The sequence below is a fragment of the Neoarius graeffei genome, chromosome 1 (genome assembly GCF_027579695.1).
Source record: "Neoarius graeffei isolate fNeoGra1 chromosome 1, fNeoGra1.pri, whole genome shotgun sequence".
Taxonomy (NCBI): Eukaryota; Metazoa; Chordata; class Actinopteri; order Siluriformes; family Ariidae; genus Neoarius; species Neoarius graeffei.
The window spans coordinates 38,773,637-38,800,732 of record NC_083569.1 but is presented as its reverse complement, the minus strand read 5'-3'; the positions used below and the strand labels follow the sequence as shown (position 1 = coordinate 38,800,732).

General features: G+C 42.7%; 1 protein-coding gene across 7 annotated transcripts in view; it reads left to right on the top strand.

Annotated features, from left to right (window-relative positions):
- Positions 1–26,723, top strand: part of rnf220a (ring finger protein 220a) — a 221,581-nt gene extending 194,858 nt beyond the window's left edge. For 4 of the 7 annotated variants that reach the window (XM_060931480.1, XM_060931462.1, XM_060931453.1 and 1 more), the window contains 7 exons: positions 4,634–4,730; positions 4,844–4,933; positions 5,029–5,084; positions 5,962–6,061; positions 21,262–21,370; positions 23,382–23,456; positions 25,130–26,723. In XM_060931480.1, the coding sequence (XP_060787463.1) occupies positions 4,634–4,730; positions 4,844–4,933; positions 5,029–5,084; positions 5,962–6,061; positions 21,262–21,370; positions 23,382–23,456; positions 25,130–25,201 (599 nt within the window). In that variant the 3' untranslated portion in view covers positions 25,202–26,723. The remainder of the gene's footprint in view (positions 1–4,633; positions 4,731–4,843; positions 4,934–5,028; positions 5,085–5,961; positions 6,062–21,261; positions 21,371–23,381; positions 23,457–25,129) is intronic. The other 3 variants (XM_060931490.1, XM_060931469.1, XM_060931443.1) reach the window with 1 other exon arrangement.
- The last annotated feature ends 373 nt before the right edge of the window (positions 26,724–27,096 follow it).

Below are 27,096 nucleotides of genomic sequence, written 5' to 3'. Positions count from 1 at the left end.
GTTTAACCCCCCCCCCGGCTGGCTACTTATTTGTCATGGCTGGCTAGTATGAGCCTTAGTGGAAAGCCCTGGGAATGCGGAAATGTCAAGTTCGATTTTAGATTTACGAACCCGAAAAAAAAATGTCGAAAAACCGGCGTTAAAAAATTTCAACCGCACAAACGGCACTCACCCGGCCGGTGGACCGGAAACAGAACATTTTTTAATAACGGCCTCGGGGAATTTTTTTTTTATGTACGTATGAACAGATTGTGCATGTCAGCTCAACTTCCATCAGACCCTTGCAGCAGAAGCTGGCTATGGCGAAAGTGCAAGTATTGGATCTGTATTGACTATTGGCTGGCGCGTCGCTATTAGTGTTGTCTTGAAAATCATGATGTGTTCACAAACACGCCCGTTCGATGTTTGCTTCAACGCTGTCTCGTGTCCTCATCATCGGGTTGTGTACAGGCTGAAGTTCACAAAGGGGCTTTAAGATTAAGGCGTTTGTGTGCAACCGTTTTGCATTCCTGCTTGTAGTGAAGCAAAAGTACTAAAGACGATTGCACTCAAGCTCTAGCTGCATAGTGCCCACTGGATCAGTACTGCTTTTTGCCGTGGCTCAAGCCATATATTAAGCCTAGGTCACAACCGGACGTACGATTTTTTTTGGCATTTCCCAAATCGCTGCGTTTTTTTTGTTCGTGGAGAAAGACGCACGTTGGCCGTAAGTTTGTCTTGCAACCTGAAAAAACCGTAAGCGCCCGTAGAGTTTGTTTGACATGACAAAGAACCTCTGCAGCCGGTCTGCGGCTCGAAAATCAGCATGTCACACGCGCGCCCTCCGTGCGTTTCTTGCGTTTTTTGCATGTAGACCGGCCGTAGGAGCACGTACGGGTGGTTGTGACCGAGGCATTAGCAACAACCACGGATTAATCAATAGATTGGATTAACAGTGATTTTTTTTTTTCCCCTCCTCCTCCACCTTATGGGCTGCCTCATCTTCCCCAGGTCTCACTCCCATTAGTGGTCAGGACAATCTCTTTATTTGGCTGTTTTTCCCTTTCTGCTTATGTTTGTTCCTACATCTTCACAGTGAATTAACGGTTCAGCATCATTCGCAGGTTATTGCGGGATCGTGGGTGGGAGGGTGGAGGTATACAATGCGGTGTAGAAAAGGTTTCTTATAATTTGTTGGTCTCCTGCAAGCAGTGGCTTTGGAATTGGGAGATTTATACAACTAGGGCAATGCTCACATATGCCAGCACAGCCATAGGGACCATATAAAACTTAAAAGCTTCCTTTTATTTGATCACTAAAAACCGTCACCGTGGTGTTAAAAGAAAAAAAAAAATTAGGGAGCATTTGCAGTGCATTTTATCCCCTCTCTGGCCCATTGCGCTCCCTTTAGAGAACTCCAGAGGGAGGGGTGTGTGCCCTACTCCTGCCGCTCCTTACTTTCATTCTCTAGCACCACAGAATGGAGATCACTCCAGCATCACTCAATGAGATGAGAGGAGGCAGCAGTCCCCTCTTTTCACTCACACGCTCAACACACACAGAGCCCAGCACCTTTTGAACCTGTCAGGATGTCCTGGGAGCTTCCCTCTCCTAACTGGAGCTGAAGGCGCCAGCTGGAGTTTGTGTGCACGCTCGTCACCAGGTTTATAGAGGTGCCAGTCAGGTGCTGCGCTCCACTGCGCCAGGCTTCTCTGTGTGACGGGTACCTCACTCCATCTGGGACACTGGAGAGTGGAGCCGCAGCCCTGTCGCCTTCAATCAGTGAGCTGCCGGGGCTTTAATTGATGTTGCTCTGGCCTCTAGACTGGGACTGGACTGAAAGTGGACACAGATTCATTGTAGGGTAGACGCTATATGGCAAGACTTTGACGTTTATATGTTATTATAATGCAGTGAGTTGAAGCTGATTTTTTAGAATTTTTAAAGACTTTAAAAAGATTACAGGAACTGATATGGAGGGCCAAATACTATTTAAGGAGCTTAATGTTTAAATAATATTGGCTGGCATTGAGTGGTATATCAGATATATTCCATTCAGCTAGCATGATATTGAACGAGTCGAAGATGATGATGATGATGATGATTATCATTATTATACTACTACATACGCGCTCTCCCAATTTTTCGATGTCCATTGATGTGTTTTTCTCTTCTAAATGTGTGTGAAGAATATCTAATGAAGTTTCGGTAGCTTTTCGGGTGTTCAACGCATCTTTCTCTTTCCCAGCAAACAGAGCAATGGTTCTGTGCATGCGCAGCCGAAAACTTTTCTCATTGGATATTCGCATCAGCACTGACGTGTGATGTCATGTCTTGACAACCATGCAGTGTCGTAAACCATATTCAACACTCATTCTCCATTGGGTAGAGTGACGTAATACACGTAGGATAAGCGATGTGCTAACAATATTGCATGCTATCAAACCAAATGAATGAAACCCGCGAATAGTACATGTTTTTATTCCATCGAAAAAATGTCCTGTATGTATAATAATTTAAATAATTTTGGCTGCCTTTGAGTGGTCTATCAGATGTATTCCATTCAGCCAGCATGATATGGAACAAGTCAAAGACGAGTAGCTGAATGGAATATATCTGATATACCACGAAAAAAATCCAGCCAATATTATCATACATATACATTCAGTGGAACAATTATAGACTTTACATAAAGTTAAGAACAGGGGGGTAACTTACCAATATTGAATGCTGATTCTGATCGAATGTAATTCAGTGTTCTGTCAAGCCAATGTACAAAGTCAACCTTCTAACAATAAAAATGGTTCAAGTCCAAAAATCCTGAACAACACCCCAACTTATATACAAGCTATATCCAGGTTGACAGTTCAAGTTCAGTTACTTTTGGTCGGAGTTAATTGTTACATTGCAGTTGTTCAAAACAAAAGGGCTTTGCTGAGTGAAGTCCTCTTGTAAAAGTCTCGGTCACTTTTCCTCACCTCCAAGTAGAACTTTGACAATATTTCCGCTATTGCTCTCTTTTCCAGTTTTTCAATGTCCGTTGGTGTGTTTTTCTCTTGTAAATGTGCGTTAAGAATATATTATGAAGTTTTGGTAGCCTTTTGGATGTTCAGCATGTCTTTTAGTTTCAGATTTCAGTTTACTTATTTAGCGCTTAATCCAAGCACTGATTTAACCCCGTTTTCTCTCTTTCCTGGCTGACAAAGAAATGATTGTGTGCATGCACAAGAGAAAAGTTTTGTCACTGGATCTTTGCATCAGCTCCGACATGTGACATTGTATTGTCTGGACAACATGCAGTATTATAACAATATTGCACGCTCATTCTCCATTGGGCAGAGCGGCGTAATACATGGAGGATAAGTGATATGATAACAATATTGCATGCCATCAATAAACCCACTAGAAGGGAATAGAATGCATATATGTTATTTACCAGCTGGGAGGTCCGTATGGTGAAATACCGTGACCGAGGTCTTGAAAGTACTGAGCGAGGCCCTCTGGGCCGAGGTCAGTATTCAATGCCGAGGTCACGGTATTTCACCATACGGCCCGACCTTAAGCTGGTAAATAATATATATATTTTTTCTTTACCAAATTCTAACAGAAAACGAGAGCGCCCGAAAGGGAAAACCGAGCCAAGCCGCCATTTTGAATCCTCATTCACGGCTGTAATGCAAATGGCTTCCTCCTCGGTATACAAGTCCACTTCCATGGCAGGAAAACAACTACATTTTGCCGCCTATGTAGTCCCCTATTTATACAAATAGGAGTCATTCAGGATTCAGACATGTTTTTGCTCAGCGTTAGCAAGTTACAGGTTTTTAGCTTTCTCCTGAAATGTTTTCTTTTATTTCTTCTTCCTCAGGGTAGTAAAACTCGCTTTCGCTGTGAACACTGTCGTTATCGCTGTCCATTCTGTAAAATTAATGATGAAATGCTGGTAAAAATTTATAAGATTTTTGATAATCTTTTAAATAAATCTTAGAAAAAAAGATAAATGTTGACAAAAATTGCTACTACGTTTGTTGTTGTGAACGAGGGAGTCGCCAGAGGTCCATAACTGGGGTCCGTAGGATACGGCCCCGCTCGCCAGCCAATCAGAGCGCAGGATTTGATGGAAACCGGACCGTGAAAAAAATGTTTTTATTCCATCAAAAAAAAGTGTCCTGTATGTATAATAATGTATCATATAGTATGGATATTGGCTGATTTAACTTCATAAGCCCAAAAACAAGACGAGCACGAACACATTTGCTCATACAGAGTTTTGCTATTATGTTTTCTAGCTTAAAAACAGCTAAACAGCATTATAAATGTGAACGTTAGTATTTGTAACACATCTGCGAAATGGCATCAAACAGCAACGGCTCAAAGAAGAGAAAATCCGAAGCAGATTGTGTGGAGGCGAAACTAACGTTGTACTCCAACTTCCAGAGATTTCATGTTCAAATCCTGATTAGGGCACAGCCATCCAAGAACATGATGCAAGTGAATTCCCAGACAAATAACCTTCTGCCAGTTACTGAAGTCTGTCTGCGAGCTGCCTGTAACAGCAGCACGTTTAAGCAGATATTTTTGGCCTGATTTGATCTTAATTACTGCCAAATGATGGCTGTTAATAGAAACGAAACATGTCTGTGTCTCATAACAGGAACAGGCTTTGCCATGTGCAGTACAAAAGAGAGCCATGACAGCGATGCGGACCTGGATGTGGACGGAGACGACACACTGGAGTACGGCAAAGCACAGTATCCTTCCGTAAACGCACTCCGCTGTCGGGCTTTCACAGGGTGCGTAGCGATTAAACGGGTGTAAGCTGTTTTTTTTTCTTTTTTTTTTTTTTTCTTTAACTTAGCATTTGCAGGTACACTGAAGCAGATATCATTCCCTGTTCCGGCGAAGACCAAGGAGAGACCAAAGAACGCGAGGCACTCCGTGGAGCCGTCTTAAAGTATGTGCTGTCTGTCTTTCGATCATCTTGTAAGCGCACTTCCTGTGCTAAGTTCAGCGATTTGCAAGTTGTCAACATCTTCATTTCATTAACAGTGGAGGCATGCCGTCCAACAGGATAACGCCGGAGTTCTCCAAGTGGGCTAGCGATGGTGAGCATCGCCTGTGTTTTTCTTTCATGACCTGTATCTTTAGGGGTGTTCACACGGCACATATTTGCATCGATGCTGCACCGATGTATTTTGTCGCGATATATCTTACACCGGTGTAAATTTTGTGGAGCGTTCACATGTCACAAGCATGTTAGCACCGGTGCAGCCCCACTTGCGTTCATACGGCAGTTTTTGCGACTAGTAAAATAGTGATAGTAATAATGCGGAAATGAAATATGCGCATGCGTGAAAATGTACTTCCTTTTCCCGGTTGTCATGGCATCACCAAGCGCCGGGAAAACAACGTGGATGAAGACACCAGTGTTGCCAGATACTGCTGACGTTTTCCAGCCCAAAATATGTTCAAATCCGCCAAAATGCACTTAAAACCGCCCAATCTGGCAACACTGGAAGACACGCAGTTCTGTTGTTGATATTCGCCATTTTGGAAGCGCAAAATACCAGGATGCAAATTATGCAATGCCCATATGTAGTCAACTCTCCTCACGCGTAGTGAGTCTACCCCTGTAGCATTCAGGCGGCCCATTTTATATCGGTGCTGCCCCGCAAACTAGCATTTACTCCGGAGTAAATTTCTTAAACCCCCTCCCAAGCAGGGTTAGATTTGCACTGGTTTAAGCAGCTTTCAGGGGCGACACCGGGATAACTTTGTACCGTGTGAACGCTCTACACCAGAGTAAAAGTTGCCATGTGAACACCCCTTTTGACATAAATTGTGGCAAATGGTGCATTTAAAGCCAGGGCCTCATCTCCCTATGAGTAAATATCACAGTGAGTAGTTTGTGCGCACACCCAAGTTTTTTTTTTTCCTCAGGATAACATGATTGTGCATGTGTGTGTGTGTGTGTGTGTGTAGAAATGCCGTCTACCAGCAACGGTGAGAGCAGTAAGCAGGAGGCCAGCTCCGCATCGATGTCCACCATGCCCAGGACTTGCAAAAACAGCGAGATCGAGAAGTGAGTGTGGCCTTAAATATAAATACACATGCATGGACAGTCTTACCCCTTTGAGGCCTACCCGTAGCTGGGGTGAGATGAGTTTGTGTAGGAGCTGATGGGTCATAAATGATGCATTTTATGCTCTCATTTCTCTAGAGCAGCCTCGATCACAGGGAGGAGCTCGTACTATTGATCCCGGGCAGCCGAGCCTCGTCCCTATTACCAAGATACCCAGGGAATGCTAATGCAACAGTTTTCCAGTGCTTGTACAAGAGCAGTTATTAGTTGTAGTGGGACATGAAGTGTGTGTGTGTGAGAAATAGTGGTGGAGGATGAGACGAAACGTGAGCTTGTCTAGAAAAGGGAGGGACAAATGAGAGATCAATTTGGGAACGTTTGGGGGGAAAAATGCAGCAATTTTTAAAAAAATTCTGCAGCTTTCAACACAAGTTGTAAGGAGGGGCGGTATACTGGTTTACCGCCGTCCGTGCGAAACATCCTTTTTCTCACACAGCCACAAATCATAGCCACTTGGTACCAAACTTCAGCTTGGGGTTCTATACTGTTTTCAGGTCTGTCGCACATTGACTTCCTGTTTACCGACTGAAATGTATTTACAAAACATATAGCGTGGATTTAGAAAACTTTCGTAACACTCTTCTCAGCAACTACAAATCACAACTGCTTGATATTTGGTACCGAGCTTCAGCTTGGGGTTCTATACCGTGTATACCGTTTTCAGGTCTGTCGCACATCAACTTCCTGTTTACCAGCTGAATGTGTTTATGAAACATAGAGGGTGGATTTTGATGCTATTTCAAAGTGACCGTTTACCCGGATGCGATTTGAAATCCCCGGGGAGAACACTGCTCTTAGGGGTGTTCACACGGCACATATTTGCACCGATGTATTTTGTTGCGATCTATCTTACACCGGTGTAAATTTTGTGGAGCGTTCACACGTCACAAACCTGCTTACTAGAGAGAAGCGTGTTAGCACCGGTGCAGCCCCACTTGCGTTCACACGGCAGTTTTTGCGACCGTGCTATACGATAGTAATAATGCGGAAATGAAATATGCGCATGCATGAAAATGTACTTCCTTTTTCCCGGTTGTCATGGCATCACCAAGCGCCGGGAAAACAACGTGGATGAAGACACCAGTGTTGCCAGATACTGCTGACGTTTTCCAGCCCAAAATATGTTCAAATCCGCCAAAATGCACTTAAAACCGCCCAATCTGGCAACACTGGAAGACACGCAGTTCTGTTGTTGTTGATATTCGCCATTTTGGAAGCGCAAAATACCAGGATGCAAATTATGCCATGCCCGTATGTAATCAACTCTCCTGACGCGTAGCGAGTCTACCCCTAGCGTTCAGACGTCCCATTTTATATCGGTGCTGCCCCGCAAACTAGCATTTACTCCGGAGTAAATTTCTTAAACCGCCTCCTGAGCAGGGTTAGATTTGCACCGGTTTAAGCAGCTTTCAGGGGCGACACCGGGATAACTTTGTACCGTGTGAACGCTCTACCGGGGCAGCCCCGGCGCTACACCGGAGTAAAAGTTGCCGTGTGAACAACCCTCTTTACTTGCTTGTTTCAGGGTTAATTATTCATTGAAGTCAACATTCATAATAAGTGTCCTGTTCCTTCGAGTGCTTGCACTCTGATATGAGCAGGGGGTGTATGTAAGTGAGCAGTAGCTCACAGTTGATCTTGTTGATTTCAGCCTGCTACTGATGTTTCGGGAGTTTTGCAGTACATGGCATCCAGTACCTTTTCATCCTTTTAACCCTGAGTTGTGGATGTAAGGGAGTAGTTGAAGAGAGTTTGGAAGTATTGAGTTTGGATCGGACACACATTAGCCACTGCTTCGCATCCCTTAGAGAGACAGCGAGAGGGCCTAGGTGGGCTAGAAGGCTGCCTAGAGCAGAAGATGAATTTGAAGAACGTGGATGGTGTGAAAAGGCCAGCCCCTTTAATTCCCTCATCTCCATGTCCTCATCCATATTCCTCGACAAGTGCACCCGCAAAACAATTTCCCTCTGCTTGTTGCTGAGAGCACCACCCCCTCTGCATGGGTAATTGGGGTCAGAGCACAGCTCCTGTAGCTGTGTGCTTATCTGTAAATTTTTTTTTTTTTTGATGTGTATGTTTGGTTCTCCTTGTCTCCATCTTTTCCATTCTTAAGTCTCATATACGAAGGTAAGTCAGAAAGTTCTAAGACGGATGTTATAATTTCAAAAGGTGTGAAAGACATCCCCCAGAATTCTGCAAAGAAGGAATTCTCCGATGGAAACACCGCTTGCAGAAGTGTTTAGACTTAAATGGAGGATATGTAGAGAATTAGCTTTATTTTCATAAGGCCATTATTAAAAAATGTTCTGTTTCCGGTCCACAGGCCGGGTAAGTGCCGTTTGTGCGGTTGAAATTTTTTTTTTTTAACGCCGGTTTTTCGATTTTTTTTTTTTTTCGGGTTCGTAAATCTAAAATCGAACTTGACATTTCCGCATTCCCAGAGCTTTCCACTAAGGCTCATACTAGCCAGCCATGACAAATAAGTAGCCAGCCGGGGGGGGGAGTAAACACAAAATAAACTCCTGTGCGCGCAGTTCCCAGGATTAAATGTATTTTCCACAGACCATTTATTTATTCACTTTACTCAAATACAAAGTAAAATGGCAGTAAATCTTTTCTTTTCTTGCGTATTGCATCATGAGGCGTTCCTGGCTTGTAAATCTCTAATTTTCGGTGCATGACACATTCACGCAGCTGAGCATGCTATGAATTAACAACGATAACGGTCTGCAGTGGGGCGACACAATTACACACTCAGCCAACATTTCTCCATTTGTGTATGTAAATACACTCCAACCACTCAGTTTGGTTTCATTTACAACCAGCGGTGTCTTTTGATGCCAGCACGTAATTGAACGAGAGAAGACTGGTTTACCGGAGACTAAATAAGCGTTCTCTCTGCTTCTGTCCCCTCCGACACACTACTGCCTCCGCCGAGTGCGCGCGCACACACCGCATGTCGGGGCCGCGGATGAGTTACTCTCCCTTGATCAACGAAGTCGACGGGGAATTTGTGGTTATTATCGGTACAAACAGCGCGAATCACAACTTAAATGAGTGCAGTTCAGTTTGACATTACTGTCAGTCCGTTAGATAAACATTTCATTTTATTAAAATTGAAAATTTATATTTAGAGCCTGTGGGCTACAAAAATAATAGTCATTAAAGTAGCCGGCTGGACTTAATTGTGTAGTCGGCTGTATGGCCGGCAGCCGGCGCTTGTGGAAAGCCCTGCATTCTGCACAGAATATAGAACTGAATCAGCTCTGCGCATGCGCCGTGCGGCACAAAAAAATGGCAGCCATCATGAAGGAAGGAGATCCGGAGTTTTCAAACATTTGCTTAAGTGTGAAATCGCAAAATGGTATTCTAGCGAACAACAAAATAGTAAAGATTCAGAAAAACAAATCATTCAGTGATCATTTTAATAGTGTAATTTCATCCGAACTCGGCCTAACGCTCGATTTAGAACTACAAAAAGTCCGTGTGTCGGACATTTTAAGTACCTTTGTAAAAGTTTTGCAAATGTTGCAGTCAGCATTTAAAATGCTAACTTAAAGTTTTTGTACAAGTTTCAGTTGATTAAAATGTCATATTTTATTAAATGTGTCTGCTTTTGTAATAAAGTACTGAAAGAAAAAGCAAACACAGCATTGCGATTTCTTATCCATCCATATATAAAAAAAAATCCCTCCCTCCCGACTGAAAATTTTTTTTTTGCTCACCCGGTGGACAGGAAACGGATTTTTTTTAAGGATGGCCTAAATAAAGATTTTTTTTTTCAATTTGTCTTAGAACTTTTCGACTAACCCTCGTATAGCTGTCAGGCCTTCCAATTAGATGAAACCTGTGACGGATAACGTCGTAGGTGCCCAAATTAAAATGGCGCCCAAAATATGCTACCAAAAGTTTAAAAAAAAAAAAAAACGAAATGTTGATTAAATAAACTTGGCTGCATAAAACCCAATGTCTTGACTTTCTTCTTTAAAAACACTGGAATTCGCATGTATTTCTCGTAATTGACGCGAAATCCGCCCCGTTCCCATGTTGTTCTGGGTTCATCGAACTTGCCGTAAGCGTCGCGCAGAGCACGAATTCTCCAACGGCGATCGGCACATATGATTTCGTGGAGGAGCGAGACTCGCGTACCAATGACCAGAGCAGGATTTCCACATTAGGTAAATCTTCTTTCTTCTTCTTTTATGGCGGTTGGCAAACGGTTTTTAGGTGCATTACCGCCACCTTCTGGACTGAAGTGTGAGCCAGCATGTTTACTACCCTATTGTGCTAAATTCTCCTAATAATTCCTGTATTATTTAAAAACCTTAAAACAGCCCTATATCTGACCTCAACTGCAATATCTCTCCAATACCTAGTGTCATACGATTTAAATCAGGTAAAAGACTGAATAAAAGGGAGCTATTCAGGGCACAACTGTGTGTATTTGAGATACAGCTTGTATCTTAAATCCACACGGTTGTGTAAGCGTGGGTGACTTGGAGCTTGGTCCTCTTGTTGATGATAGTCTCAGACACTGGCCTTTCATTTAAACTAAGATCTTTTACCCGACTACATGCTGTGAATTGCGCTGCCGATTCTTGTGACGTGACTTTGTGTCGCAGGTCTGCTACAGGTTCGTCTCTTTAATGGCAGCAGTGCATAACTTGCTTTTTTCATTCACAGGCTCCTTTCCTCCAGGCTCTCCTCAGGCCCCAACACGTCTTTTAAATACTAACTAACTGGATTCTAATTATTTGTGTCATGTACATCAAGAGGGATTAATGCTGCAGACATTTTGCAATAAAGGTAAAAAATAGCATTCATAGATTTCTTTATTTATTCATAACTTTTTTTTTTTCCTTCCCGTTTCTGTTTCCGATTGAGAGTACGTCGTGCGCATTCTGGCTGCCGCTTCTCACCAGAGCTTTTTGTATTTTATTTTTATTTTCTTTCTTTTTCAATTTTTATTTATTTTTTTTTCTTTGTGCGTTTGTGTAGTTTGATGTTTGAGTGTTTTGTCCGCCGGTTGTGGTGTAGCTCCGGACCCAGTTTTGGGCGTCGGTTCCCTCCAGGCCTTGGTTCGCTGTGGGTGATGCCTGCGCTCCCAGCTGTGGACTGCAGTGAGCTCGCTGCTCATTTAACATCATGGTTGTCCAGCGCTCTGCGCTTTAACGCTTGGCGTGATGTTCCGAGCGATGTTGCTCGGTGGCGTCGCGGCGGCTGTGCAGGCAGTTTGGGACATACCAGCGCTCTGCGTGGCGGAGCTTCTGTGCTCGCTTTGTGGATCCATGGCGTGGTGTTCGGGCGATGTGGCTGGCGGCGGCGGTGCTGGAGATGTGGGACTCGTTTTCATGCGCCTTTCGGTGGGACTGTGGCTGCTACACCACAGGAATTACATCCTGACCCCTACTTGGTGGACTTTTTACTTTTTATTATTTATTCATGTATTTATTTTTTTATTATTATTTTTCCCTTTATTTTTTATTTATTTATTTGTCTATTATTATAAAGCGTCCTTGGGTTTCTTGAAAGGTGCTATATAAATTAAACTTATTATTATTATTTTATTATTATAACTTTGTAGGTAAAAAAGCAGCAGCAGGTGTAAACACGGAGCGCTGGGAAAACAGCACTTTGCGCATGCAGAAAAGCCCAAATTACCCTGCATCATGACGGAAAAAGCCCAAATTCAGAAATACAGGGTGTAGCTCAATTTATGTAATTGAAAGGCCTGGCTGTAACAGTGAACGTTTCAAATCTCTGTCTACGGTACCACTTGCGTTGCTCAAAATGTAAAGTCCTAGTCCTGCTTTAAAATCATAATCTACAACTAGGGCTGGGCGATATGGCTGAAATCTGTATCACGATATAAGTGTTTCATATTGGTCGATATCGATAATTATTGAAACATTTTATGACCTATTTAAAATAAGGACCAGGAGGGAACAATACTAAATTCAAACATTTATTTTAAACTTAAACTTCCTCTGACAGCCAGTAAGCAAGGAATGTCAACACGCATGTTCAGTGTTACGATCACAACAAAAACTGAGCAATTATCAATAATAAAGTGCTTAAAAAACTCAAGTGTTATAAAAACATGAGCAAAGTGTTAAATGTAAACATAGCAAAACCTGCTATGTGAGAAGGACTGTCATATTTTTAATTTTTTACTGCAAGTTTAGTGCAAAAAAAGTTCACCCTCTGGTGAATAACATTTAAAAACATAAATAAAAATATGCAGTGCTTTATAAACATAAAAGAAATTGAGTGAAACTGAGGTAGACTTAGACTATTCTTAAACTATTCAAGTATATTTTCATTGAAGGTTTAATAAAATAAAAGTAGTGTTTTGTAAACATAGAAGAAATTAAAGTAAAACTGAGGTAGACTTCAGACTTTACATCTGTAACATCTGACCTTACTGACTTTATCCACAATTTCCTTGCTCGTTCCGGCACTCATCTTTCTTTTCTTGGCCACGCTGTTTCTGGAAAAAAAAAATAAACACGACCACGAGACAACGAGATGGCGCAACCAAACGCGATACTGTTACATGATTGGCTATCAGTGTGTCACTCCCTATGCGTTGCTAGGCACCAGAGGATGAGTGCCTTTGCTCATGTAACCAAGCTTGCTTCGCAACAACAGTTGATTGAAAGCGGACCTAAACCAGAGAGGGCTCTGGCTAACGCTTGTTTCTTGAAAAAAAAAAAAAAAAAAATTCTATCGAAACGTTCTATCGAACGCATTTTCTATTGATATCAAGTATGTGTCTATCGCGATACGTATCGTTATCATTTTATCGCCCAGCCCTATCTACAACCATGTTATGGTTACACAGCTTACAGATGTGATGTGTACAGTAATCTACCCATTGCAGCACATATAGAGCATCCGGTCATTTTCATCCCAAGAACATATTCCTCCACTCTGCAGCTCGAAGAGGGAAGTCAAGGCCTTGTTGAGACTTGAATTAGATTCCTGAGATATACTTGTACACATGTATATAATACTTTTTCTTTCGTTATTATGAGTTTTGTTTTGGTTTTTTTGTTTGTTCATGCTCTTCCCCCCTCTCAGCGCTCTTCTCATGGGAGGGCTGTCCAGTACGGCTGAATCAATCTGCCGTGCGTGGCTGCCCATCTCTGAGCCTCATATTAAATATCAGAGCTGAGAACTGGTGAACAGGCAGAGCAAAGCCAGCCCAATTGATTTCTCCGATCAGCACGCCGGATGCACGTCCCTCCCTCGTGTCTGTGTGTGCAAGAGAGAGGGGGGAAAGGGAATGGGTTTATGTGATGTGCATCTTCCGTGACGGTTGCAGAGTGCACGTTTAACCATGTTTGCCATTTGGGGAAGAGCTGCTGAAGTTATGTATTTTGGAGGGGAAATTGCATTTTATGCATGTTCAATATGACAGACAGTATCTGTGGACACGAATGTGTTCGTGAGCGCTGTTGAGATCGCGTCTGCTGGTGTGTGTGTGTGTGTGTGTGAGAGAAAGAAAGAGAATGTGGGTATGTGAGTGGGAGGATGAAGATGGACAGAACACTGTTCTTAAGTGGTGCAGCAGAAGCGTGACAGCTTAGATTGATTCATCACTTTCTCCACCGAGAGCCTCTCGCTGTCTTGTGCGCACGCAACAGCCAGACGTTTAAGCTAGACTGAGCGTGTGTTTGAGGGGGAGCATGAAGTGTTTTAGCCTGCTGGAGTACGAATCACCGAAGTTAAGGCAGAGGAGGAAACGGAGAACAGTAACCTTTCTCTATTAGCTCAGCACATAGCTTTAAACACGCGCGTGAGCGCACGCACACACTCGCGTGTTTAATATCTCCCACAGTATTTCTTTATGGCTGCGCCTTGTCCCCATCTATCTCTCTCTATGACAGCGAGCGCCTCTACACAGTCCTTCCTCAGTCTCAGCACACCAGCTGTTCCACCATATCACATTATGGAAGGAGCAGCGCGCACAACTCTGTGATGATGATGTCATTAATCAAGCACTGAGGGGTATAAGAAGGAGGGTGGTGTGTTTAGCAAAAAGGTCAGGGGTTGTCTTTTCTTTGGTCGTAATTTTGTATTTTTGCTTTTGCGTGATATATTTCCTACAGTAATAGAAGTGAATATACTGTACATCTAGATTGAGATTTATTTAAAATAAAAAACCGCACATACATTTGAACATGAAAGGATAGTGATCATGTTTCTGAACATTTTTTTTTTCTTTTTCTTACAAAATTCTCCACATCCTAAGAGCTGGCCTCAAGCCCTGAATTCAAACACATGGGTAAAACCATGCAATGATGTTATTTCCAATTTCCTAAAGTGAAGGGCCTTAATCTGAGTGCACTTTAAAGATGCCAGACAAGGAGCTGAATGATTCCACTTCCAGCAGAGAGTGCAAGAAACAATCCCCCCCTCCCTACACTGTTTGTGAGATGCATGCATTTCAATCTGCAATGAAAATGAGATTTGTCGAGTTTAGTTACAGTGATTCATTGTGAATGGTTTAGAGAGGGAGAGGAGAACTGCGTGTGCTTTTACATGACAGGATTGCGTACATGCTGTAGTGGGTCATGATTAAGGCTCCGGCAGGGGTATACGGTGAATTCCGTGCCTGCAGCGTCTCGGATTTATACAACCGGCCTGCTACTGCATTAAATGCAAACTTGTGCTTCTTGCAGGCTTCCGAAGCCTTCAGAAGGCTAACACCATTTCCCAGGAGTGAGGTGCTTGTATCAGAGGGTCTGTTTTTAAATCAAGGACCCTGTAAAGGGTGTACACAGCATGTACCGGCGAGTGGCCTAGTGGTTGGCGTGTCCGCCTCTCGATCGGGAGATCGCGAGTTCTATTCACGGTCGGGTCGTACCAAAGACCATTATAAAAATGGTGCCTACTGCCGTCTGGCAAGGCACGCTGCAATACAGATGCGAGTGGGGAGTCAAACTCTCGCGGTTAGGACCCACGCGCCGCCCCCCCCGTAACCCTAGCTATGTAATATAGGCGAGAGGCCGAGGGCTACAAAACGGAGATCGGCGCCACGAAATGCGCCATGAATGGTAGTGTGAAATTGTGACTTTAGTGACTGAACAGTCCAGGCTTTAGACCATCATGTTCAGTAGTCTAGGCCATTATTAAAAAATGTTCTGTTTCCGGTCCACCGGCCAGGTGAGTGCTGTTTGTGCGGCTGAAATTTTTTTGTTTTTTTTTAACGCCGGATTTTCGACTTTTTTTTAAAGGTATTTTTTGGGCTTTTTTCATCTTTATTGGATAGGACAGTGTAGAGACAGGAAATGAGCAGAAGAGAGAGAGACTGGGAGGGATCGGGAATCGAACCCGGGTCCCCGAATTTATGGTGTGGCGCCTTATCCACCTGAGCCACTCTCTCAGTTACTCAGTTATGAGTTACTCTCCCTTGATCAACGAAGTCGGCGGGGAATTTGTGGTTATTATCGGGACAAACAGCGCGAATCACAACTTAAATGAGTGCGGTTCAGTTTGACATTATTGTCAGTCCGTTAGATAAACATTTAATTTTATTAAAATCGAAAATTAATATTTAGAGCCTGTAGGCTATAAAAATAGTCATTAAAGTTGCCGGCTGGACTTAATTGTGTAGTCGGCTGTATGGCCGGCGCTTGTGGAAAGCCCTGCATTCCGCGCAGAATATAGAACTGAATCAGCTCTGCGCATGCGCCGTGCGGCACAAAAAAAACGGCAGCCACCATGAAGGAAGGAGATCCGGAGTTTTCAAACATTTGCTTAAGTGTGAAATCGCAAAATGGTATTCTAGCGAACAACAAAATAGTAAAGATTCAGAAAAACAAATCATTCAGTGATCATTTTAATAGTGTCATTTCATCCGAACTCGGCCTAACGCTCGATTTAGAACTACAAAAAGTCCGTGTGTCGGACATTTTAAGTACCTTTGTAAAAGTTTTGCAAATGTTGCAGTCAGCATTTAAAATGCTAACTTAAAGTTTTTGTACAAGTTTCAGTTGATTAAACCGTCATATTTTATTAAATGTGTCTGCTTTTGTAATAAAAAAAGTACTGAAAGAAAAAGCAAACACAGCATTGCGATTTCTTATCCATCCATATATATATAAAAAAAAAAATCCCTCCCTCCCGACTGAAAATTTTTTTGCTCACCCGGTGGACAGGAAACGGATTTTTTTTTTTAAGGATGGCCCTAGCATTGAGAACTGTACAGAGTGAACAGTCTCTTTACATGCTACAGGACGAGTCACCGTTATATGGACACGATCCAAATTCCATCATGTCCTTTTAATCCCCACTGGCCGAAAGGCCCAAAGGGGGATTATGTCTCGTCCCGGGAAAGGTGCTCACCTTCTGAAATCAACTCCTCTCCCAGTTTTTGGAGGAATTTCATGACACTTGTCAGGATTCTTTGTTATTGGTCGGTAATACACATATTGTAATTTCGTTAAATTCGGTCACATTTTACCAAAGTTCCAGCCCTTGATTAACAAAATTATACTTTGACAATTTCATGAGGTTTTTTTTTTTTTTTCCTTCTGACATCAACTCCTCTCCCAATTTTTGGAGGAATTTCTTGAAGCTTGGCAAAAGGCCTTGTTATATGACCGTACTATGCATATTGTGATTTAATTTCGTTTGTGAAAATTTTACCAGTTTTGACCTTTTGATTAAATAACTTTGACAATTTCATGAGGCTGTACGTTCTTCTGAAATCAACTCCTCTCACAATTTGTGGAGGAATTTTACCAAACTTGGCAAACGCTTTATGTGACCGTTATAAGCATATATTGAAATTTGGTTTAATTTGAGCTAATTTTACCAGAGTTATGCCCTTGATTTATTAATAAACTTTGGCAGTTTCATCAAGATGTGTGCTTGCTTTCTGAAATCAACTTCGCTCACAATTTTTGGAGGAATTTCATGTAATTTGGCGAAACGTTTTTATCCCCCGCTGGCCAAAAGGCCCAAAGGGGGATTATGTCGTGGCGATGTCCATCCGTCCGTCCCAGGAAGGGTACTCAAATCAACTCCTTTTCTCACAGTTTTTGGAGGAATTTCATGAAACTTGACAGGATTCTTTGTTGTATGTCAGTGATGCGCATATTATAATTTCGTTCAATTCAGTCACATTTTACCCGAGTCAGAGTTATGGCATAGTTGCCAGCAGGGGATATTGTGTTCTCAGGAGCACTCTTGTTCATTTTTAATAAGAATAATATTTTAGTTAATAGGCTATTATATTTCACTCCAACCTCATCTCATCTCATTATCTGTAGCCGCTTTATCCTGTTCCACAGGGTTGCAGGCAAGCTGGAGCCTATCCCAGCTGACTATGGGTGAAAGGCGGGGTACACCCTGGACAAGTCGCCAGGTCATCACAGGGCCGACACATAGACACAGACAACCATTCACACTCACATTCACACCTACGCTCAATTTAGAGTCACCAGTTAACCTAACCTGCATGTCTTTGGACTGTGGGGGAAACCGGAGCACCCGGAGGAAACCCACACTCCAAGCTTTATAGGTAAATTATTGTTGGTTATTAAGAAAATGAAAGAATAGGAATATTTTTTGTAATTTATAATTTTTTTCCCCCAAAAAAAAATGTACTTTGGCAATTTCATCAAGGTGTACTTGCTTTCTGAAATCAACTTCCCTCACAATTTTTATTATCCCCCGCTGGCCGAAAGGCCTGAAGGGGGATTATGTCGTGGCGATGTCCATCCATCCGTCCGTCCCGGGAAGGGTACTCGCCTTCTGAAATCAACTCCTTTCACAATTTTTGGAGGAATTTCATGAAACTTGACAGGATTCTTTGTTGTATATTGGTAATACGCATATTGCAATTTCATTCAATTCAGTCGCATTTTACCAGAGTTATGGCTGAGTTGCCAGTGGAGGATATTGTGCTCTCAGAGCACTCTTGTTCATTTTGTCAAATGCTTGGTTAAAAAAAAACAAAAAAACAGTAGGAATGTGAAGGTCATTTTGCCCTTTCGGAAAAGTGTGCGAATATATTTTGACCAGACATGCATGTTTTCCTGAGAGACCAGCACCTCGGTCATGCGCAGTGTTTCCTGGAACAGGCTCTGAATCCATCCTGACCCTCCCCAGGACAAAGCAGTGCCTGAACATGAACAGATGAGTGAATGAATCTTGCATTTCCTTCAAAGTGCTAAAGCTACCATTGCTTTCTTTAGATTGAGGTTGCGTCTTATTTCCCAAAACAACACCATCTTGTACAAAACTGTGGAGTAAATCTCCTCACTCTGCATTAAGTGAAGTTTCTGTTCAACCCCCCCCCCCCCCCCCCCCCCCCCAGTCCGTTGTGCTTACCTGCAGGGAGACTGTTTTCTGCCTCCGAGTGAGCTCATCCTGACCCGTGTATCGGGTGTACGCCTGCACTTATAGTAAAGTTGAGCTCGGCGCTCCTTCACCTCTCTCTTTCTCTCTCTTTGCATATAAAGGAGGATTAAAACCTTTTATTACCCTGAGGAATTAAATAACTTTTAGAATGTGGTTTTCTATAAATCTCAGCGAGATGAATATTCATGATGTTTTGGCCCTGTGCGAGAGGGGATATTTTATTGGGGGAAAAGTTCTGCGTGGCGCAGGCCGAGTGCGCCACAGAGATTTACAAAGCCATTAAAGAAACAGTGGGCATGGAGTGCAGCTCACCCACACAGTCCTCTATCTGCTTTATAAGCAAGCACGCTAATCAAGGCTAAATGCTTTTTTACAAGCTGCCCACCAGTAAGAGGAGATTTTAAAGCTTTATGGTCCCTGTGCTGATTGTAGGTTAGTGAGCAGCTGACCGCCGGTCCGTCCGGCCTGCCAGATGTACAAGCTGGCTCTCCTTGCTCAAGGTCTTCATCCAGCCTCAGTGACTCTGGAGACTGATCGAGGCATATGCTGATACTATGAAACTTTTATAACCTACCCTTTCATTATGGTTTACGGTACCGGCAAGATATTGTTTTTTCGAAAGAGCAAAGCCGATTGGTTTCCTTCAATAGCCAATAAATATGTCTGACTCTTGGCTAAATAATATAACCGTGCAAACTTTTGGGAATCCACAAAGCTGACTAAACTTTTTTTTTTTTCCCCCTTATTTTGTTAAGTGCATTTTGTTAAAGTTATTTCTGTTTATCTTATATGGTGCACAGTGAGATACTGATAATTCCCCTTGATACAGTTAACCCAGAAAGCATCATTAAGAAATTGATTGACGTTGGGAGATTATCATCACTCAGTGCGTTTACATGCACATCCAAATCGAGCTACTGTCGGTAATCGAGCTAAGGGTCCCAGCAGGGGTGCCAGAGAAATCCAATCCTACATGCACACAAGGAAATCGAGCTATTGTGTGAGGTACATTGTGCACCCGAGCCACAGGTGGCGCTACACGCCCCATCGTGTTGGTACACTTCCGGTTTTCGTCATGAAGAAGAGCTATTCAAGAGTATAAACAAAGTTATCAGCAGTGTTGCCAGATACCGCTGACGTTTTCCAGCCCAAAACATGTTCAAATCCACCAAAATGCACTTAAAACCGCCCAATCTGGCAACACTGGCAGTTCTGTGTTCACAAGTTCCATGCTCAAGCTGTTAGGCTTGCTCTAACAGACTGTATGGCTACAAACTGTCCTGCGCAGACCACTGTTTTGTAAGACAACTTATTTTGCACAATTGTATATTTTTCTAAAGTCCATTTTTTGCTTACAAAAAATATTTTTTTTGCTTACAGTTTAACTTGTGTCTTAATAAACACACAAAAAGTTCAATTGTTTTGTTTTTATTGACATTCTTCAGATGGGGGATATATATATATATATATATATATATATATATATATATATATATATATATACACACACACACAAATACAATGACTTATGTACACAATTCACAGCTATGCAACAGCTGTACAGATGTATTTGGTGATACAGTAAGTGAGCTAAATTTTAACAGTGCAAACAATGCCACAAAAAGAAAAGATTCATGCCGTTGTCATGATTCGTTGTCATGCCGACCGAGGCTGTTGTGTTTCCGCTTGTGGTCTCGTCACTCCCGGAAGGGGCAGTGCTGAAGTAAGTAGCTCGAATACGTAGCTCGATAGGGTTTACATGCACTAAGTAGCTCGGCAAAAATCGCATAATCTAGGTCGTGTAGCTCGATTCCGAGAAATCAAGTTCGGTTCGATTTCAGCCGAGCTAAAGTGTTTCCATGGCATTTAGAACTTCGATTTCAGTCGAGCAACGGCAGAAATTCGATTTTCTCTATGTGCATGTAAACGCACTGACTGTCCGCTCAAAACATTTGGCTACAGATGGTAAACAATAATGGGATAGTGGCCACTTCCACACATGGCTACTTTTTTCAAGGGGAAAAAAAAATTCTGTTTTTTGACCTGATTACAGCTCAATGATTACTTCCACTTGCAAAAGCATCTCGCTCGCTCTCCATTTGGCCTCATAAGAGCGCTGCAGTCCATAACTGGGCTTCACCCATCTTACTGCCGCTCACCTGATTTACATCTTGTATACCGTGTTTGTGTGGAAAGTAGACAAGTCCTCATTGAGGGCTGGCGCAGGCATGTAATAAATGGCACTATTGGAAAAGGCAGCGGAACGGAACAGGCACTAATCGTAGGGAGAGTACCGGGGAGAACACCAGTGCAATCGATACCGTAGATCAGCGCTCCATCTGGCTGGAAAATGAGCGGATCACCATAAACATCCCACCAAGCAAGGCGTCGCCCAATCAATGGCACCCATATCGATTTAGTTATTGCGAGTTCATATGCTATGGACAGTGTTTAAATGTACATTCACCAGCCCACGGGCATTCATCAGTGGATGAGTAGTGAGGGCTTGGGGGGGGGAGTGGATTAAGACTGCATTACCATCTGATCATATGGTGATGCCTGATACAGAGAGTTCTACAGGATCGAAGGAAGTTCTCGATAATTTGGAGTGCGCAAAATGGACATGCTTGAAAATGAAAGTGCGCTCAAACGTTTTTGATGCAAGTTTCAGCGTGTAGCATTTTTTTTTATTTTAAGGGATATGGATATCTCCTTGATTTTTAACGTTTGTGTTTTGCGGGTGTTTGTTTTTTCTCTCTCCACAGAATCACAGAGGATTCTACAGGCACCACACTGGACGCTCTGAAGGCTCGCATCCGAGAGCTGGAGAAGCAGATCCTCAGAGGAGATAGATACAAGTGTCTGATCTGCATGGTATGAAAACACACTGCATGTCGGACATCGCGTCGCAAACCATTTAGACTACGTTCAGACTGCACCCTGAAACGACCCATATCCGATTTTTTTGCCCATATGCGACCTGTATCCGATTTGTTATTGACAATCTGAACGACACAGATCCGATTTTTTCACATGCGACCCAGGCCGCTTGGATATGTGGTCCTAATTCTGATGCATATCCGATATTTTCACATGCGACTGCAGTCTGACCGGACAGGTCGCATTCATGCGACCTACACGTCATCAACAAGAGACAAACGTCACTATTCTGCGTTGGCTAATCCCGCCTCTTTGGTGGAAAACAACAACATTTGTACAGTTTTCAGAATTTAAATAGACTTTTATAGAATTGATCAAGCTAATGGTGGATTTGGTAGGGACCTGGATGTTGATCTGTTAGCCTGATTAAATAAAACAGTTTCTATAACTGATTTATAACTTAAACCATCCTGTATTACAAGATTGTTCTGGAAATTTCCAGTAATTTGACACCTTCGGTCTCATTAGTCTGCTGCCCACATTAATCAGATTATTGTGTGAGTTCCGCCGCCGCCACAAAAACCACATCACCAGGTCTCGCCTCATCTCCATAGCAAACTGCACTGGTGTTTCTGCACCTTGAGCCAGCGCTGAGAGAAGTTGCAGAATTCAGCTGGCTATAAACAATCTAAATAAATATTTATAAAAATGTAGAAAAAGTTTATTAATATGACGAAATAAATACGTGCAAATTATTAAGCCTGAATTAAGAGTTTGGTAATACAGCGGCCGTATCCCAAATGACTGCCTACTGAAGCTCGAGTGCACTATATAGAGTTTAAAAATCCATTACTTCCTAGTAACATGTAGTGCACTTATATAGAAATTAGAGAGACATTTAGGAGTCAACCCTCGTTACCAGGCTACACGTTTTCATTTCAGTTCAGAAACAAAAACACACATGAGACCTCACACTTTAACACTAACCAGATAATTAAACAAACAAACAAACAATCATTAAACTTGAAGAGTGCGCTTTTTTTTTTTTTTGTTTACGTATTACGTAGATGTGCTTATTACGTGTCAATTTGCGCATGCGGGACACTTTTGGGTTGTTTTCCGTTCATATTGGAGATCGCATACAAGTCTCGTATAATTGGTAATGTGAACGGCCTAACAAAAAAATCGGATTTCACAACAAATCGGATATGGGTCGTTTCAGGTTGCAGTCTGAACGTAGTGTTAGAGACCGGAATGAATGCACACTGATGCCTATGAAGACATCGTGTTGTTCGATCTTGATTCTTAGGCCTACAGTGACTCTGTAAAAGTCCTCTTTACAGAGATATCGGCAAGCCAAAAGATCTGTAGCCTCCGAGGCTTGCTGCAGAAGGAACCCGTTAAAACGGATCATCCTCTGTGACACTGCTGAGCGTTTGTCGTCTTTTTCTAAACTTGTGCCCACTTGTATTTTCATTAAGATTCTTTCCTGTGCACATCCCCCCCCCCCCCCCCCCCCCAAATCTTCCCAAGACGTCGCTTCTCTAAACCATATTGATGGGTCTAAGCACTTGAGTGGTACTGACGTGATTTGCCATCATCTCGGCCCATCCCTCATTGCTCTGAATAAGCCGGAGCAATTATGCGTTTCCATTCATGCTTTGCAAGTCTTCAGTTCTCCACCTGGATCCTTGCATTTTTAATGACTCTCGATGGTGGTTATCAGTGGCGGTCTACTGCCACCTGCTGCTCATGTTGACTAAAACAGACCTCCGTGCTCGTTCTACGTCTTTGATCACCGTTCGAGTAATTATGGGTTTTTTTTCTCAAATAATGAATAAACACGTGTTTAAAGAGCCATTCAGATCTGTCGGGACCCTTAATCGCTGCTTGCTTCCGTGTCCTTGGGTGGCTCGCGTACACAATTCGGCTTCTACACACTGCACAGTAACATTTATTCAAATGTTTCTAGGTATAAATAAAAAGTGTCTCATTTCTCTCTCAGGACTCCTACACAGCGCCCCTCACCTCCATCCAGTGTTGGCATGTCCACTGTGAAGAATGCTGGCTTAGGACTCTGGTGAGAATCTCTGGACTTGTGTACATTTCTTGTTGCGCACATCACAGCCATATAACGTGCATCCTTCCATCACCATCGATTCCACTTTCAGACCGGGAAAATGAATAGTGAACAGTCGCTGAATAACGTTGCCGGTTGTCTGATTGATAGAACTCATCAATTTGGTTTCCACACACACACACACAGTGCTCTAAACCGTTTTCAGCAGCTCTTCTCAGTAGTCCATCACCGTGTTCAGCTGCTACACGAGGAAGCAATTAATAAATGCTTCCCAGCCCCAGCCTTTTTTTATTTTTTTTTCCAGTAGACATTTGTATTAAATCAGCCTTTTCCTGCCTGCTCTCCTCACAAAGCCCTCTGTGTCCGCCACACTGATGAAGGTAAAGAATAAGGGATCAGAGAAGTGTGTGCGTGTGTGCGTGCGTGGTGAGCCCACTCTGCCACAGAGGCTTGTTACTAATGCAGGCATTAAAACCATTGCCTTAAGGCTGCAATAAAAGGCAGCATGCTGCGGCTCCTCGCGTCTCGATCAAAGTAAACGTGTGTAATTTGGTTACAGACAGGGCTAACCGAGGAGCCCACGCCTCACACACACTCGTTAAATACAGGTAACCCCTGCCTAGCTAGAACAAAGGAACCAAATTAAACATGTAGTGCCCTGTGGTTCTGGGGGACGGAGGGGGGGGACTAAACCTGGAACTGCTGTCAAGAAGGAGGTCTTTTACCATGGTACCCTGGCTTTGTGTCGCAGTTGATGACAGCAGTCCATAATTGGGCCGTATAAAGCAGAAATAGTGCAAAAAAATTGAGTCGGGACGTCCAAACTTGCGCTTTCAGTCGAAAAAGAAAGCACCCTAGTGAGGTCTTGAACAGCAGTATGGCTGTTTTGTGCCTTATTACACAGAGGCACAAAACCTTTTTACACGGTAGAAAGTCGGCGCGAGTCTGAGGTCCATGAGGTGGCATCCGCTGCTCGTTCCAGACACCTGTGTTTGCTCACAGTTTCGTGTTCTCGTGTCTGGGTTAGAACTCCTCCTCGACTGATCTCACGTGTCCTCTGCAAAAATGTTCAACCTCTGGCTGTGACACGGATGTGTTAGGACTCTGTATGAATGCTGAAGTAGTGGTGTAGAGATTATAGAGATTCCACACACTTGTGCTACTGTGTGCACGTCCCGTCCCGTCCCGTCCCAGCTATGTCAACTGACAAAGCGAAACGGTCGGGCTGTCTCTTCACGAGTGACCTGTGGAAATATAGCACTTTACCTCGGCTGGTTTTCATAAGGCGTACTGAGTGTGTGTTCTAGTCTGCTCTTTAAACTTGAGTCACACAGTCTTTTATTAGTGCTAAAGACTTTGCTTAGCTGACTCTGTGTCTTTATATTTTGTGATGCTTTAACTGAAGTATGTGCATGTGATCTCCTCCCGCTGGGCTTTCTTTACTGCCTGGTGTTTATGGGTAACAGCTGAGGTTGAGTGCTAGGTGATAGGAATAGGGTGTGTGCTTTTTTTTTTTTCCTTCTTTCCCTCTCCAAGTGAGCTGTATTGTAGAGAATATCTGGATTTCCTGTCCCATTTTTCCACCCACATCACATCATTCCACCATTTAATTTCTACAGCAGCCTCATTAGGCACCCAGCTTACTGTTTTTTTTTTTTTTTTCTCTTTAACAGGGAAATAAAAAACTGTGTCCACAGTGCAACACCATCACGTCACCAGGAGACCTCCGACGCGTGTATTTGTGAACGAGTCCCCTTCAGCGTCTCGATTCTTCCCCCGTTTTTCCTTTTTTGTCCGTTTCGTTCTGGTGGATTTCAGTTCCCTTTTCCAGACTGAGAGTCTTGTGCCGATACTAACAGGGAGCGTCTGATGTAGCAGCAAACCGAACAGGGACTTGTAAGGACTATGTATAGACTCAGTACTTCCCTGTGAGTGAGAAGCTCCTCCCACTTCTTGCCCGGCCTCTGACTCTGCCCCCTTGTGGTGCTCCATGTTCCGGTGCAGGTCCATAACGCTGCTGCCCGCTTCGCTTTGACACGCGTCCTCTGTCTGCTACGATGGAGTGTGTGTTCGTGTGTGTGTGTGTGTGTGTCTGTGTGTGCATGTTGGTGGGATCTCTCTCAGCAAGGTCACTGAGCTAGTCTTCAGCTGGGAGAGCCCTCCAGCCCAACAGGGACTTGAGAAAAAAAAAAAAATAACTGATAATAGTTTAGCCTCCACCCTTCTGTCCCTTTTCGTCCCTTTCTTCAAACTGTCATTGTGTTCTTTCTCCCCCACCCTCGATTTTCACTTCTTTTGTGGTGTTCTAGTGACGTCAACCAAATTCAATGAACCAGTGCAAGCACATGTATTATAGTCTGTATGTTTACGGTGTTGTGAGTAAATGACATAGAGAACACACTTGTATACACATGCATAACATGCGCGCGCACACAAAAAAACAAAAAAAAAAGCCAAAAACAAACAAAAAAAAAGACACACGAGTATATATTGCAAACGTCCAGTTTTAGTTGGGGCCAGGGGTCGGGTGGGTGAGGGAGGGGCTGATGTTTCAATCTTTGTGGAAAAAGAAATCCCTCTGTATTTTTAAACAGATGTTGTCTTGAGGTTGAAGTTGTATTTCATTGTACAGGAAGAAATTTAATAATATTAATAATGAAGTACTCAAACTAGGCTTTAAAGGTTTAGGCTGTACATTTTTTTTTTTTCAACTCTGATATACAGTATAAACTGTAGATTCAAATCTAAAGTAAGGGAGCTCATCTTTTTTCTTTGCCTTTTTTAAATATTGGAAAGACTGATTTTTAATTTACTCTTAACCACCCTGATGCTTTCAAATGACAATAGAAATCATTGAAGGAGGATTAAACAACTCGATTGTTGTCATTTGGTGCAAGTTTGCTGCAAAAGCAGGTGTGATTCTGTTCTTCCTTTCCAAGATGGGCCGATGTGAAGATTTAAAAAAAAAAAAGCTTTGGACGCCCTTGTTTTTGGGTTATGTTCAGATCATTCAGCCCCATTGTGGAAGACGATGACCTTTTCCTTTCTTCCTCCAAGAAAGATCTGTTAGGCCTGGATGATTGACAGATAGCTTGGTCCCTCTGCTCTCTCCAGGAGTTAGATGGTGTACTTTTGTGTTTGTACAACTATATATTCCGTGATTTTATTTTTTTTTTCTTTTCTGTATTGATGTAAACAAGGGGGAGAAGGATTCAAGAAAAGAAAGTAAATTGATGATCCCAGTCCCACAATAAATGGTCAAATGTTTCAGCTCTTTTATTATTATTTTATTTTTTTTTACTCACCATTAGCTAAGAGATTAATGGCTGTCTGCTTCAATTCTGTAAATAAACCAATTTTCAAATTTGATATTTGGAGTTGCCAAGCTTCATAGAAGACAAGAGGCTGTCCATAACTGTTTAAATGTATGAGATTATTGATCAGACATAACCCCTTTTTAAATTTCTTTTTTTGGAGAAAAAAATAGATCCTGTCCCAGTGATGAAAAGGAAAAAAAAAAAATTGCACAAGACAATTGTGTGAGCCGATCTGTGTCCTTGTATAATTCTTGGAAATGGTACATGTCTTACCCGTTTGTAAACTTCATTTGACAGTAATTAAATGATTGTACATCTGAAAC